This window comes from Rhopalosiphum padi, chromosome 3 (assembly GCF_020882245.1).
Source record: "Rhopalosiphum padi isolate XX-2018 chromosome 3, ASM2088224v1, whole genome shotgun sequence".
NCBI classification, from domain to species: Eukaryota; Metazoa; Arthropoda; class Insecta; order Hemiptera; family Aphididae; genus Rhopalosiphum; species Rhopalosiphum padi.
Window position 1 is genome coordinate 27,968,453 of NC_083599.1, and position 17,427 is coordinate 27,985,879.

The window sequence follows — 17,427 nt, forward strand, 5'->3', positions numbered from 1 at the left end:
CGGGAAATTTTTTACTTTTGACCCCCCCCAAGTATCAACTAGATTTATTTTCCTTTTCAAAGAGGGGCTGAAATTAAAAATCAAAGCGCTATTACTACTCCAAAACGTGATGACTGATGACAGACACAAACGCATGCATTCGTGTCATAAATAAAAATAAATTCGACTTAAGAATGTTTCAAATTATATATCTCAAATAGATATAAATTATAAAGTATCAAGAGCAATGCAAAATCGAGTTATAAAGATTTTCAAATTACCGCGACACGATTGTATTTACATACAGTTTTTTTTGTGAAAACAAAATTAAAAATATTGAAATATGCATGTTAAACACGAAGATAGGCTATTAATATTTAAAATATAAGCAAACAGGAATACAATATTTAGACTACATAATTTAATTGTTATGGAAAATTATAAATTCATCTATTCCATAAACACGATTTAACATGGTCATAACATACCGGTGGTTGTAGACTGCAGTCGTTTATATAAACTAAATGGTTAATGGTAACGAATAACGATTGCTGTGATCTTATAATCTGAATAAAGTCTAGCTGTTGTACGTCTGAAACGTCATATTCTCAAGTCCGCTCATTCTGATGAATATCTGATATTTAACTGTTGGATATTTTATGGGATTAATTAATTTTTTTTTTTAGCGAGTGGAGTTAGTATCTTATTGGACTCCAAAAATATTTTATTATGCCTTGTTATACCACACGTTTCGCCTTAGGTGAGTGCTTTTAACTTATATGGTATATGATAATATATGGTATAGGTATATTATTATGATGTTTTACAATTTTACAATTCTAAATATTAGTAAATAATTGCGATCCGTGGACCACGATTCCGCATTACTACACAATCCCACACAGTGCACACACCTTTCTATTCACAAATTTCAGACACAAATCGATGTAATTTAATTTTTGTTATAAGTTAGTCCTTGATAATATCAAACGGAAAATTATGTTTTTTTTTTTTATTTTCTTATAGTTTTTATTATATTTTTTCAATTTCAGTTAAAACATTCAGAAATTAAAACTTTTATTTCATTAGAATAATTAAAAATGGAAAACAGCAGATCTCGAGGCAGAAGTAGGCCACCACAACCTCAAACAAATGTATCGCAGCAAAGAGCCCCAAGACCACCAATATGCGGACTTTTAAGTTATGATACAGGTCTTACTCATAATCAAAAGACAAAAGTAAAAATTCCATTAAAACTGTAACTATGATATTTATTAATTATTTATATGAAACTTTTTTTTAAGGTGCAACAAGTTACAGATGATTATAAAAAATTGTACATAGGTAATATAATTTAGCTTGTATTAAATTAATATAGTCTAAATGGCTGGCATATTTATGTCTTATAAATTCAAGTTCATGTTGTTAATTTTGGTGTAACATCAATTTAATTAAGTAGGCACGTTAACAAATGTATATAATATACAGTATATTATTATACATTTTCTTACTTGTCTATTATTTTTGTAATGTATTTATTGATACCCTATTTGTCAAAATATTTTCTTTGTAGATCAACTAAAACTAGTAAAAAATGAAGACAATCAAAGCCAATCAAACAAAACTGAACAAAAAAATAAACCAAGAATGCAATTTGATACAAAACAAGGTAAATTATAATCTACGACAATATAATCAATTATATCTTATCAGCTAGGACTCACGTTTTTATGAAATTGTATGCTTTTTCCTTTTTATATTTTTGGATTTTTGTCAGAAATCTTTATGAATTGTAAAAGTTTAAAGCTACTCGTAATATTATTATATCTGTTTATTTAATTGTAAATAATGTAAATTGCATAAGTACCTATTTTTGGATTATTTTGACAAAATTTAATATTTATTGTCTATAAAAGTGAAATTTAATAAAATTACAATAGGTACCTATTTATTCTACATGTTATAGAAATTTTATAAAGGTGTAATATAATATTTATTTAAGTAAAATTGGTTGATTAATATAAACTGTATAGTTTTTTCACTTTCTTGTTCATAATCTTGCTAAGCAATTTCATATTAAAAAATATATGTTCTATTCTGAGTATCTAATTAAGCTGACATATGTATTTTAAATTATTTATACACCCAATAAATTAATAATTATTAAATAAATAATTTAATAGTGTACAATTTAATGTTTGTTATTAATGTTCACAAAACTTAACTTTTCCACAAAGAACATAGTATTTAAATTATAGTATGCAATAATACACAACAATAAAAACAGTTTAGGAAACTATTTTTTATATAATAAATGTAATGGATAAAATTAAAATTTCTTGCATTATCATAAACATATTAGGTAAAATTAGTGGTAGCTTATACAATATCATTTTTAAATCAAGCAAAACAACCAAAAAAAAAAAAAATATAAAATAATAAAATTAGAAACAAAATTGAATGTTAAAGTAATAAAGTATACAACTTGAGTACCTATAGTAATTATTATAAAAATTTATATAATGGTTAATAGACACTTAAAACAATCATTAGGAACTCCAGACCAGCATATTAAATTGCTGCCAAAATGTATTCCTATAATTTCATTGATAATGTATTAATTGGTGGTGCCTACATACTTTTAATTTAGTATTATATAAGTAAAATTTATAACAATATTAATAAATTGTGTATTAATAACATTTATATTGTAAATAATATGTATTTGTATATTTTAGGAACTTCTGGACAGCCAATAAAACTGTTAGCAAATTATTTTCCCATCACATCATATACAAACTGGTGCTTGTACCAATATCGAGTTGACTTCAATCCTGAAGAAGATAGAATTAGTACTAAAAGAGGATTGATAGCACAACATCGAGAACGTCTTGGCGGATATCTATTTGATGGAACAATGTTATTTTCTGGAAAGCGATTTGATCCAGCAGTAAGTTGTTTAATAACGTAAATGACTTATTAAATATTTTATAATATATACATTTTATCGATGATAATCTATATTTATTTTTTTTATAATAACTTGTTGTGATGAGGATTGTATAAAAACTTATTTAAAATTATAATAGCCACTAAATTATGATTAAGAAATCATTTGCTCACTACTGTTTCATTAAATGTTTAGAGAATGCCTTTGTATTACCCAGCATTATAAAATGTAAAAATTAATTATAATATTTTGGTTTAGACTTTCGAACTTGCATCTACACGTCGCCCAGATGATCAAATTGTAATAGTCACTGTAAAATTCACAAATGTAATAGAAACTGGGGATTATGCTAATATTCAAGTTTTTAACTTGCTCTTGCGTAATTGTTTGAGGCATCTTAAACTAACAATGATTGGAAGGAACTTTTATGATCCAGAAGCCAAAGTAAAATTGCAATTCTATTATTATTTCATTCATTACATAGCTGACTCTTTGTAATATGCTTTAAGATTGATATGGCTCAGCACAAACTTCAACTTTGGCCGGGCTATGAAACAACCATTGGCAGGTATGAAGATAACATTTTATTATGTGCTGAAATATCTACTAAAGTCATGCGTCAAGAGACAGTATTAGATTTTTTTAAACAGTGTGCTGCTGATAGAAACCGAAATAAAGATTGGATGGTAAATTTATTTTGATATTTTAGGATTTCAGTATAATTTACCATTGATAATTAAATGATTGATAAATATTATTTAGATAAACTTTAAAAGTGTTATTATTGGTACTACAGTGATGACTAAATACAACAATGAAACATACAGGATTGATGATATAGATGAGAATTCTGAACCTAATTCTGAATTTAAAAAAAAAGATGGAACTAAAATGACTTACATGCAATATTACAAAGAAGTACTATCTTAAATTAGTAATATTCAATATTTTAGGCTATTATTAATATGTTGATAACTGTATTAGAAATGGAACATGACAATTCGTGGTGGCAGGCAACCTATGTTGATTTCCAAAAATAAGAAATCAATACGTAGGTTTGGAGTTGAAGATACATTGGTTTATCTAGTTCCAGAATTATGCATAATGACTGGTATAACAGATGCTATGAGGTAGATTAATTGTTTAATGTTTTTAATTATGTACACTGTGTTGAATATCTTCTTTTTAATGATAGGAACAATTTCACACTTATGAAAGATATGGCCATTCATACTCGTGTGAATCCCAAAGAACGCATGGACAGATTGACAAATTTTGCAAATCGTCTTCTTTCTACGCCTGACGTAAATGTTTTTATTTAGTTAAAAAATGCTTGTATATAATCAAATTATATTATTTTTCTTTCTTCTTTTTTTTTTAGTCTGTTACTGAATTGAAAAGATGGAATCTTACATTAAGTAACAAGTTAGTTGAACTTACTGGTCGTACATTACAACCAGAATCAATTCAGAGTCGAACTAAAGGGTATAATGGTGGTGAAGAAGCTGATTGGACAAAGCACTTACGCACATTACCTATGTTCGTTTCTGCTACCGTAAAACATTGGGTTATTTTAGCTCCTAAGGACAATTGTGCTGAAGTTTATACTTTTGCTAAAAATCTTTCAAAGGCAGGACAAGGGATGTCATTTGTATTACCTAGGCCTGATTTGTAAATATATGTTATAGCATACATTTTTTGATAGTTAATTAGTATAAATTTTAGATGTCCTATGGCTGATGGAAAATCAAGTACATTTTTAAGCGAATTAGAAAGAGTCATTAATGAATCGAATCCATCATTGATTTTATGTGTTATTCCATCGGCACGTGGTGATATTTATAGTATGATTAAACGAAAATTATGTATAGATAGAGCAGGTATAATTCTAATTTATTTATTATTATAGATCATAGATTTTATTAAATAATCTATATTTCTCGTAAACATTGTTTTTCAGTACCCTCACAGGTGGTGCTGTTGAAAAATGTGCAAAAGAACAATATGTCAGTTTGCACAAAAATTGCTATACAAATCAATTGTAAGCTTGGTGGTGCTCCTTGGCTAGTTACTATTCCCAAAAAAGTAATTGTTTAAATATATTTTGATACATATTAATTGAATAATTTAACCTATTGTTATGTAGGGTATGATGATTGTTGGTTTTGACGTGTGTCATGACAGTCAACGGAAAAATATATCATTTGGAGCTTTAGTATCTACTATGAATGACTCTCATACAAGTTATTTCAGTTGTGTAGAACCTCATGAAAGTGGAGAGGAACTATCTGTGCATTTTGCTACTGGCATAAGTAGTAAGTAAATCTGAATTTTACAAGTGAAAGTTTTTTTAATTAAACTCTTATATTAAAACACTAAATTTAATCTTATTTCTAGTTGATTTTTATTAAGTTTCTGGTATAATCCTTACTACTACTTCATGGGTGAACTTATTTCTAATACTGGTAGTATCGGAAGGATTTATCAGCCAATCAACTTTTCATTAAGAGCATAAGATGAATTATGAATATCTGTGATCTGTCTTTCTATTTAAAAACAATTGAAATTAATTTAACATTCAGATAATTATAATTATTTATTGCATCACAATACACATTACTATAGTATCTGTTTAAGATTGTTGTCTATTTTTATTACTGTTATATAAATATAGTAATTGTACATGTATACATTTATTTTTTTTTAGAGGCATTGTCCAAGTACCGGAATAAAAATGGCACATTACCTACTTCTATTGTTGTATATAGAGATGGTGTTGGAGAAGGCCAAATATCACAGGTCCATAAAACAGAAGTTAGACTTTTGCAAGTAAGATTGATTAGATAATTTTTAATTTTAATTTTTGATTAATTTCTTAATTTTTTTTGGTAGACTGCGTGTGAACAATTTTATGGTCCAAGTTCTGTCCCCTTTGCTTTTGTTATTGTAACAAAACGTATAAGTTCAAGATTTTTTGCTCCTAGTAAAAGAGGCCCTGAAAACCCTCAACCTGGTACAATTATTGATAGTGTTGTAACGGACCCAACCAAGTAAGCTATAAATCATTTATTTTAACTTTAGGTGTTTATTTTTAAAATAAATAAAATTAGTATCTTTATTCCCATTATATAAGTGACTTCATTGTTAGAAATGTATTACTTTTTTACTTTGGTGATCAGTAATAGAATATAATGCTCAAATATTATGAATTTTAGGTATGATTTCTTTTTAGTTTCTCAACATGTAAGACAAGGTACTGTAACTCCTACACATTATCAAGTGATTGAAGATACGCTTAGACTTCCTCCCGATATAATGCAAAGACTTACATTCAAGTTGACCCATATGTACTACAATTGGTCTGTTAGTATACCTTGTTATGAATTTGATTATTATTATTATCATTATCTATACCTATCAATTTGTATTAACTTCAGGGTACTGTACGAGTTCCTGCTCCATGTCAGCTGGCTCACAAGTTAGCATTCCTCACTGGTCAAAGTCTCAGACGTTCTCCCAATGTTGAATTAGACGAATTATTATACTTTTTATAGGACATAGGTGATATTTTTTCTTTTAATATTAATTTCAAAAAAATTTTACCGTTACATTTTTTATAGTTTTTATTTTGTTATATATCACTGACTTTTTTTACTTTTTATCAATATTTTTTTTTGCGTTCATTTTAAATAATGTTTAATTAATTGTTTTATTGTCCTATACATATTTATTATTTTATTTTATTTAAGTTTTTGTTTTAAATATATCTTTTTTATAGTCAATATAAATGTGACTTTTTTTGGTTAAATGGTATATTACCTATATTATCATTCATTGTAGTAATCCATGACTGACAGTCCTGTATTAACTATGATAAATACAGATAAAACATATACTATGATGATGCAGTAATATAGTTTAAACACTACAGATTTTGTCGATTCGATAATCTCATTCTCCAATAATATAATCTCAATATATGGCCTTTAACAATAATATAATTATTTCCAAAATACTTCCAACATGCCTTATTATATTCAATTATTCTTTGTTTTTTAATTAACTAATTTAGACTGTGTAACATACGTCTTACATCTAAGTACTAAGTTTAATAAATTATTCATTTTCATAATGCAAATTTAATTTCATGCTTGCCATTGTAGATGGATACCAGACTTGTTGTTTGATTTGTTTATAGGGTTGTAAGTGAGGAATCTTGCAAGCCATCTATGATGATAATGTGTCTTTAGTAATTACCTCCTTGAGAATATGTTTTCTAACTTAAAGACACTGCCATATTCTCTAGAATTAATTAATATTAAAAAATTAAATAAATATGTACTTTTAGTTCACTTTAAATACCTGTTTTTTTTTTTTTTTTTATTGATTTATTAGAAGTTTAATGTTTTGTATTGTTTATTAAAATTTGCCGTACATACACTGCTTAGCTAGCTTATCTCTTCATATTAATTTTAAAAAAAAAATCTTAGAATATTTTTTTTTTTTTAAGGAATCAATAATCAATAAATTATAACAGTTTAATCATTATAGCACACAATATAACAATATTGTAGTTATTTATGATTATAATTTAAAATAATATGTACTAAATATGCATAATAAACTACTAAAAACTTATGATATTGTATCTGGAGTTAACAGTGGTGATATCGGTGGATGGTATATCATTAGTAATTTATCACTATCTCATCAAACAGAAAGTTAACAGTACTTCAACATCCACCAACTAGAAGCTTCTTAAGCAATACTTTGCCTTCTGCATCTAAATGATTTATATATAAACATGTATATTACATTTATATTATCATATTTATGTATTTTTCACTTATTTAATATTCATCCTTATATTGGTTTCAGGATATAAATTTATATTTTACTTTAACCAAGTGTAAATCAATTAACTTTTTTCACAAGTTTTATTATTATTATTATTATTAGTATTATAACATTTGGCATTATCATCATTTAACACAATATCGACTAATACAAATGCAATTTATTAAATATATAAGTAGTTAACTAGGTTAACTTAATAAACAAAATAATTAATAAGTAAATAATATACGACTAATAAGTTGGTAGTAGTTGGATAGCTTTTTGTGCTAGTGGATGTTTCTACAAATAACATAATATTATATAACTAAAATATTTAAAAAAAAAAAGAAAATATAACTACTACCAGTAAATCCAAATAAACAACTTAAAAGCAAACAGGATAGCTGACAAGTTAAACTTAAAAAAACTTATTCTTTGACTGCAAAACCTCTAATAATATATAAATAACATCATTACTCCTTAAAGTTAGTTAAAGCATTCTGTCTTGTCTTTGTCTTGTCAAGATTTTTATGAAAAAAAAACTAGTTCTTTGGTAACAATTAAATAGGTTACATCTTTCTATCTTTAAAATAGTAAGTAATAACAATTATTCAACAATTTTAATTAGATAAATAATTATTTAATATTTATTCAAATATTACTTATTATTGTGTGTAAAAGATAGGAAACCCTGTTCATTAAAAAAACATTTTGTGTTAATTAGCATTTACAAGGAGTTTAATTCATACAACTTATTTAAATTCCAAATACACAGATTTCTGGTACTACCATTTTTATATACTCCAATAAAAATCATTATACACAGAATTTTTATTTATTTTAATGGTTGTCTTATTTTTTTTATATACACAATACAGTCGATTACATAAAATATTAAATTTAATTATGTATAATAACATATCACAAGTTCGTTGTAAGAAATTATTCATTTTTTTGGAATTGTATTGTTTTTCCACGTTTTTTTACGTAACAAAAAGTTTAAATCATATTCTGTATTTACTGCATAATACACATTGGCTGTCATTGGTAAAATCATTTCTGAAATAAAAATAACAAAAAATAAATTTAGTTAAGAATAATCATATGAAACAATAAATACACAAACCTTTATCAGGTAAAACTTGAGATAGAGTATAGTTTTCTGGATCATCATCAATACAAAATTTCAGCATAGCATTTCTAATAACTTGTGGTGTTCGTTCATTGTTACTTAACATAATGCTTTTGTATAATACAACCCCTAAAATATAGGTAATATAGATAGTTTATTTTATATCAACAAATTTTGGGAATAATTAAAATAAATTATTTATATTTATATACAGTTTAAAATAATTAGTCCATTTCTGGTTTTTTGGGTTACACATAATTAATTAAAAATGTGAAGTTTCTGAAAATTAAAAAAATAATTTTTTTAAGAAGGAAAAACATTTCTATGATTGATTCGAATCATATTTTAAAAGCAAACTTTGTTTTAAATAGTTTAAACTCAAATATATAAATATTTTAAACTATGCAATAATAATAATATAATATACTATAATAATAATATAATATATATAATTATACTTAATATTGCAGAATTAAGAGTATGAAACACCCGCATGTGTTGTCTCCATCTTATATTAATTAAATGCGCAACATAGTAAATTTACACTCAGCAGATCATGTTTAGCTCCGTTAGTTTAAAAATTAGAATGAATTTACCTATTATAAAACTTGATGGTAAGAACATTATCTGCGCTTAAATATTAGCTTTTTACGATAATTCAGTTTTCAAGTGAGTTATCTGCTGAGCTTAAATTTTATATGTTACGTAAGATGGAAAAGACATATTATGCGGGTGTGACGTCCTCTTAAATAAAAATGAATTTAACAATTTTACATACCGTCAGTCTCAACATTATCTGCATCAACCGTTATCCGAATAATATAAAAATCTGACGAAGTATTAAATGTTGAATTATTGACACTATTTTTAACTATAATGTTAGTATTATTGCTTCCATTTAGTGACATGTCAAAAGATTGCAATGAATAGCTACTTGATGAAGAAGATAGATCGAGTAAAGAATCCTGCAACTCAAAAAAAAGTAAATTTTGTATAATAATTATTATTTGTAGTAATGAACTTATTAGGTTTATAAAACATTATAAAATATTATAAAGTGTTGATTAAATATTACTTTTGCATGCAACAATATAAATTAAATAGGTTGTAAAAAAAAAGAACTAATTATGTAGTAACTTTTAGTCTTTACTTTTTTTCCCCTAAATTTAAATTTAATAGGACACAATCTCATTAATTATTTATTAAAAAAAAAAAAAAAAATTGAATATAGATAAGAACTTGAGTAAATTAAATTTATTAATTATACTCAAAATACTAAACAAATACTGTAGTCCAAAGTTTTAAAATAATAAAGTTAATAGCTAAATATAATCAAAATTAAATAAATATTCATATTAGCAATTTAAAAATAGTAAATAATTTTTTTTTAATAGACTAAATTTTCCACTGATAAGTCATATTTTTAATTTGATATTAGGATATTTTATTGTAGTATAAATAGTTAGGGTATTGCATACTATTATTTCTATATTTTTAATTCCAAGTGTTTCAGGTTAGTTCTGTTCTATTTTAACTTATTAAATATTAAAATAAATACATTTCAGTATTTAACTATTTTTATAAATTTGAGCTCAAGTTTTTAAATGCAAGGTATTCTGCTATGTCTCAAATAACAAAATTGTTTAGTTTGAGTATTAGTGAATAATATTTTTTTACCTGTTTATCCAAAGAGTTATTAGGTGAGTGTAAACCATCATCGGATAATCCATACAAGCTTTTGCTGCTACAATTACTAGAAATGGAATCATTCTTTTTATGTTCATAACTGAAAAATTATCTTTGAATAAAAATCAATCATACATATTTTAATTTAATAATTTAAAAGTTTGTGAACGTTATACTTAATATACTTTTGTTTTTTTCCAGTTCCTATTATTGAATTTGCACATGATGATGTTATATTATCTGATGGTTCTATTTGACAAGAAATTCTAAACGCTTCTCTATCATCCAAAACTAAAATGGAATGAAACCATTGATCAAATACTGAATCCTCAGTTATGTTATATGAATTTGCTGCCCCTTGAAGGAGCTTAATCTAATACCCAGACAATTAAGATAAACATTTAAGACAATTATAGATATTTAAAATAAACATAATTTAATACTATACATAATTATAAACATACTTGAGCTAATACTTCAAACTCTTTTCTTTTTTTATCAAAATTAATTAGACCATCAGGCAAGAGATCGGGAGTTGCAGCATCAATCATGGTCAAATCAGTTAGAAATGTCCCTAAGTATGGTATAGTTCCAATGTTTAACTTCTAAAAATATTTCATTCACTTAATTAAAACATGAAAAAAAAATAATTGGATATAATTTACACAATGTAACTCACACTCATAGTGCTTTGCTGCTTTTGAATAATTTTTTGTAAATGTCTATCATTGTGTCCAAATGTGTCAGCAAATTTTGCTGTACCTTCTCGTATTAATAACTTTCGCTGCGCCCATTGATTATTTTCTTCACTAAATATTCTTGCAAGTTCTTGAAACAGTTCCACCTAGGAAATTTTATATATATACATAACTTGATTAAAAATATTTTATGTATTTAATTTAATACAGTTCACTTCATTAGTATTACCTTGTCTCGAGGAACTGAATGCCAAGTTTTCTTTAATCTAAACACAGAATTGGATTGTAAGCCAGATATAATAGCTTTTAATGAGGAAAAATTCTTAAGTACTCTTAATTCCTATAAAAATAATAAAGTTTATTTATAAGCTAACTATATATTTCTATTAATATACTTGAGCAATGTCGATCCAAGTTTCAATAACATGTGGTCTATCTGAATTGATTGCTAATATCACAGTACTGATAACTCTAAGTGATACAGCATTAAATTGATCAATTGTAGCAAGGACTGTGGGTGCAGACCCTGCTCTTTTATTTTTAGACCAAACTGCACCTAAACATTGGTGAGCAACCATACTTCTTAAAACATCCTATACAAATTAAATATAGGTTAGAAATATTGATATAAAATATAATGGTAATAAAATAAAATAACATACACGGTCCATTCGAGTTAACTGCTCAGCAAAATGCCTTTCTGCTATGTTAGGAAAATTGTAGGGAGAATGTGGAGAATTAGCAATAACTAAGTCATAATCATCACTAATAAATGTTGTAGTGTCTAGAAATTGTTGATAATTAGCTTTATATTGAAAAAAATGTAGTAAGTTCATACCTGATTGTTTACATTCTTTAAGGAATCTTTCAAGTCTATAAGTTGCTTTTATGTGAAGTTCAGTTTTTGGCAAATATGTAAAAGTAAAGGAATGTAAACATCGTAAACAAGTATGTAAAGGTGGATCACGGAAGTCTTCAGGATATGAATCCAACCACACATGTAATGCAGATACAACAGTCCTAAAATAATATACAGTTTAGTATTTACAATTCCTAATATCACTATGACAAATATTACAACATGATTATATTTTTATTTTTATAAAATGTATTTAAATAGTGTTACTTATCATATAACCATAACATATAATAATAATATAATAAACATGACTAATATGTTATCATTTCAAATTAAAAGAAGAACAATAAGAATTAAAAACAAGTATTTAAAGTTAAAATAAAAAAATTACTTTTTATGTGGATCGATCATTGATTCTGATAAGGCTTCTTTGTTGTTTACTAAATACTCATACCTGAGAAAAATAAAATTATTATTATTATTATTATTTACAATTTTTATTACAATAAATATTAAATATTAACTTGATTCTAGTTATATTTTAAAAATATAACATACTAAAATTATTTAATTGAATCTTATAATATAAATAATTTAAAATTCAAAACTTTCCTCGTTTATTTATTCTAATGTTATGATTATAGAATCTCACATTAACATTATGGCTACTCAGAAGTTGAATCATTTTTGATTTACTCAAAATAAAATTATCAAACAAAAAAAAACCACGAACCACCAGACCGGAGTGGGAGTGCTATATCTTACTTACTGTCTACTATAATCTTCATCACACTTACCTATTTGGAACCACGATCCAATTTTATTAATATAGGAAGGAGTTTATATATTAGATATATTTTATTATCTATTATTTTATACTGTTGGATATATCCGCACATTGCAAATGACATGCACTATAGGTACAATCATTTACATTATCATATTTACAGATATAGACAGCATTAATAGATGCTCTAAGCAATTTTTATATTATAAAACTAAATTAAATTTTATAGTTGAAGAATATACAAATAGGTACATCACTTTTTATAAGTTTTATTAAATATTAAATAGTAAATAAACAATAGTACTATTATATACTATTCATAGTCAATGATTCTAGTTATGCCATAACAAGGGAAATAAATAAACTAATGATTGTTTTGTCGGGACGGTAAGAAATGTGGTTTACAACAAGTTTGATTTTTAAATAAAAAACATTGGTATTTTTTAGTCGGATTGTAAATATTCTTGAAAGTTTGAGATGTGTAGCCACAAAATAATGATTTGAGTGAACTAGACAAAATGTAAAACAAAAGACAATATACTCAATGAAATAAAAGAACCCAATGTTACTTGAAACTATTAGAAAAAGATGAAAACATAGTAGGGTAAATATTAAGACACAACAATGAACTATATTGTAATGAATCATATTAGAAGAGAAAATAAATGACAAGTTTTACATTGACGGTGTCTTGGAAGTAAACCCTTATCTTGAAATAATTTTTCTAAAAAAAATCTTTTTCACTATTCAGTAAATTCCATAAAATCAAAATTATAAATAAAAATGATAAATTTGAACGTCGGTTAGATACGACTAATATTATCGTTTAACAGTGCTGACGACGGAGATTGACTGAAGACGACAGTCGTCAACATGTATAGTCTAGAAGTCTAGATAATAGTTTGATCAGCAGTAGTCGCAGCATCGACCGGTAGTCGGGATAACAGAAAAGTACCTCAGATAAGATTATGATACAAGAATACATTATAAAACATTCATAATTTATTGGTTTATAAAAAAAAATACCGAGGTTAAAGATATATTATACATAGACCATTATGTGTAAAAAAAAATATTTATACCTTTCAATTAATAATGACAAAACATGATGAGGTGATGCAAAAGTTCTATAGGTGGCAAGAAATATATTCACAAATGTAGATTCTAATTCGCCATCATCTGATGCTAAGCTATTAACTAATTTTTCTATTGTTCCAGCTTTAATGAACTTTACTCTGATCGTTTCCCATTCCAAATGTGATCGTTCATCATCAGATTCCTATAGTAAATTCAAGATAATTAATTTCTTTAAATATTATAAATCAACAAATATAAACTAAAAATAAATTACTAATTGAAAAAATAACGTACCAACAGTAGAGTTTTTGTAGGATTTTGATAACGCACTTTTTTTAAATAAATTGTATAAACAGCACCCTCTTCTCTTTCTTCACCCCATAATTTCCATGTTGGCTGCTGCAAATCATAATAATATAAATATTTTATTTTATAATACGGGATATGAACCCATTACTATATTATGTTATGTACAGTATAAAATTAATGATTGAAGGAAACTATAGGCTTATTAATTAAAGAAAGAAAGAGATTTAATATTGGTAATGTTCATTAGATGAATAATTGGTTAGTTAAGAAAGTAATTTGACAAAGAGAATAGAATATGAAATGGGTCAAACGATCGATCAATTACAGCGGCAAGGAACATTGAAAGAATTGCCAAATATTTATTTGGGGCTGTCAATTTTGTTGACAGAAGGTTTAACAAGAAAACATATTTGCTGAATGTTAAAAATCAACAAGATTTTTCAAAAATTTTAGTAATAATAAGTAAGACCCGTTATAATACCTGTAATATAATACAGTAATATTATTAGTAGGTTTAATGATTGATAAAAAAAAAGGATTCTACGATTTTTATTTTCTTAGAATAGTCATATACTCGTATATCACAAAATCTGTAATTTGCAACAATTCAAAGTTCAAAATATAATTTTTTTTTTTTCCACCGTTTAATATAAGCATAGCACGCAGCATTCATTTGATAATTATCATAGGCCCCAGACAAAGAACAGTATACCCTTGCATTATATGTATATGCTCAATTCACCCGGTTTTCTTTCACGAAAATTGGTTCCTGCCAAATCATCAGTGACCCGATTGAATAAATTAAAATTGGGACGTCCCACTTTCGAATGGCCCTCTTAGAGCGTCCTCAACCGAGGTTTCTGCAGCATTGCAGAGTACAGATGCAGTGTTAATGACGCCGAATAGTATTTTAGTTTTGAAAAGAAGTTCGTCTCAAACTCACCGAAGTTTCGGCATCAAAATTCATACTTGTCCACCTGCATCATAGTGTTTTGAAAACTAAACCGAATGGCTGGTTGTGTTATCTGTACCGTCGTTGGAAGACGACAGGGGTCTCGCGCGTGTATCCAGGCACCAGCAACACGGAGGAATGACGGTTTTTCAAAGACGGATTTGAGATGATGTAGTTATTGTCGTCGAACGGCGTAGCGCGTCCGTATCGTTTCCGTGCGAGCCACTTACGACGGTCGACGACGACGGCAGCGGCTGCGGCGGCGGCGATGATGATGATGATAATAATAATAATAATAATAATAAGAATAAGAATAACAGTACAATGGCACACACACACATACACACACTCACACGCGTACACGCACAGCTGCTGTTATCAATCTCGAAAATTGTTAACAGTCACTTATTCGAAATGAAAAAAAAATATTATAATATAATTATCTACTACCACAGAACAATAAGAACGTAATCGCGGGACGGCCGGACGGGCGCGCTTCGACTACAACAGAAAACTACACCCAACGACTCAACAGGTATGCGTACAGAGTACGACGACGAAACTGTCTGAACGCGAACCGGTCCCCGATGACTCCGATTTGTCCGGACGTCGTCAGTGGCGGCGCACAACATTGGCGTCGCGCCGTCGCTGCGTCTGTATTAATCACGATGCATTAAATTAATAAAAATAAAAATAAAAACATTGAATTATAATAGGTAAGAGGTAACATACTAACATGTCAATACCGACGATATCCATAATCCATACAACATTATGATATGATCTACACAAGTGTTTCTTAAACTTTTTGAAATCACGTAACACCAAACAATAAAATTTTTTTATTCGAAACCCCTATTAAAATTATCTTCAAAAAAGGAGGATACTACTAAACATGACAATAAACGGCAACAATGACAATATATCTAATATACTAAATACAGCAAAATGTAATAAAATTATATATTTAGGAGGTATCATAAGCATGATATTCAAAATTTCAAAAGTAATATAATATTTGACTTTTATTGATAAAAATATATAATTACTATTTACTATTATTTAACGTACATTTCATACTGTAGTTAACCAAATGTAAAATTAAAATATATTAATATTTTGTAAATAAATAATAGATTTTTAAAATAATTTTTTTGAATATTTCGAAAAAAAACACTTAAGTTTCGCGGAACCCTTAAAAGATCTACACTACTTGCAGTATTGAATATAAGTATAAACAATAGACATTTATTAATTTATTATATTGTATATATGTCGGTATACCTACCTATATATTTAAAAAAAGTACCTCCTTATCGAATATCTATCATTTTGAACATATTCTATTTAAGTAGACTTTTAGACTTTAATGCTCCTAAATAATTTTAAATAATACTAATGCGTATATATAACGAATTTAAAATGGTTTTTTTTTTCAAGTGTATATAAGAGAGTACTAGACACTCAAATAAAATTTCAAAAATAAAAAAAAAAGATTTAAGAGTAAAATATATATAGGTAACAGCTCTGTTACAACTACTGCAGGTGGCTGCAGTCGATTCTCGTCATTGAATCAGTTAGTAGGTACCGTTAAATTTGAATTCGATGATAAATCTTAAATTACATGATATATTATGAAAAGCGATACTGAGCGGAAACGATCTATTTACTTCTAAAAATTAGACACGTGTAAGTTATAGGTATTCCATTTTCGTCTAAATGATTTTTTGCACTAGAATTCATGTCTATTTTCTTCTAAGTATTAAAATCGTATAGATACTAATTTTTTAAATAACCAATATAAATATTAAAACTATTTAGCCATTTAGGTATTTATAAAATTATAACACAAAGTGCTTTATTTGTATTCGTAATTTATTTTTTTGTATAACGTATTTGCACTCCTAATATTCATAATATATATAAATGATTAAAAACGATAATTTGTGTATTATGCAATATGCATGTTTTAATTTGAAGTTGTCGAAAGTTTCTAGTACTAAATTTTTATAAAAATTAATATTAATATTTTACTATACCTATTTGATCACAATTTAAATTAATAAGCAGATGACAGTTTCTTATTTTGTTAAAAATTATGGAAAATTATCAAGATTTGTTTTAGCTTTTTTTTCTAAGGATAGTGGAGGAAAATATTATCT

The 17,427-nt window shown here is 26.4% G+C and overlaps 2 protein-coding genes across 6 annotated transcripts; one reads left to right on the forward strand and one right to left on the reverse strand.

Moving 5' to 3' along the window:
• Positions 1 to 1,079: 1,079 nt before the first annotated feature.
• On the forward strand, positions 1,080 to 6,483 carry LOC132924962 (piwi-like protein Siwi). The gene is made up of 16 exons (XM_060989397.1): positions 1,080 to 1,191; positions 1,553 to 1,648; positions 2,718 to 2,929; positions 3,188 to 3,373; positions 3,439 to 3,615; positions 3,692 to 3,847; positions 3,914 to 4,059; positions 4,125 to 4,233; positions 4,311 to 4,600; positions 4,655 to 4,809; positions 4,890 to 5,014; positions 5,076 to 5,244; positions 5,637 to 5,758; positions 5,822 to 5,979; positions 6,145 to 6,292; positions 6,367 to 6,483. The coding sequence occupies exons 1-16, from the start codon at positions 1,080 to 1,082 to the stop codon at positions 6,481 to 6,483; spliced, it is 2,478 nt and encodes an 825-aa protein (XP_060845380.1).
• Positions 6,484 to 8,485: 2,002 nt separating this feature from the next.
• Positions 8,486 to 15,863, reverse strand: LOC132924202 (ral guanine nucleotide dissociation stimulator-like 1). 5 transcript variants are annotated; one of them, XM_060988371.1, is made up of 15 exons: positions 15,257 to 15,855; positions 14,299 to 14,403; positions 14,010 to 14,206; positions 12,532 to 12,594; positions 12,120 to 12,301; positions 11,944 to 12,065; positions 11,677 to 11,874; positions 11,511 to 11,621; positions 11,263 to 11,427; positions 11,048 to 11,185; positions 10,760 to 10,956; positions 10,575 to 10,683; positions 9,676 to 9,862; positions 8,892 to 9,026; positions 8,486 to 8,824 (listed from the first exon to the last, which is right to left on the reverse strand). In XM_060988371.1, the coding sequence occupies exons 1-15, from the start codon at positions 15,278 to 15,280 to the stop codon at positions 8,712 to 8,714; spliced, it is 2,046 nt and encodes a 681-aa protein (XP_060844354.1). In that variant the 5' UTR covers positions 15,281 to 15,855; the 3' UTR covers positions 8,486 to 8,711. The 5 variants fall into 5 exon arrangements, with proteins under 5 accessions (XP_060844354.1, XP_060844353.1, XP_060844351.1 ...); XM_060988370.1 differs by having other exon boundaries at positions 11,048 to 11,188; positions 15,257 to 15,848; XM_060988368.1 differs by having other exon boundaries at positions 11,048 to 11,188; positions 11,944 to 12,301; positions 14,299 to 14,400; positions 15,257 to 15,863.
• Between the last annotated feature and the right edge of the window lie 1,564 nt (positions 15,864 to 17,427).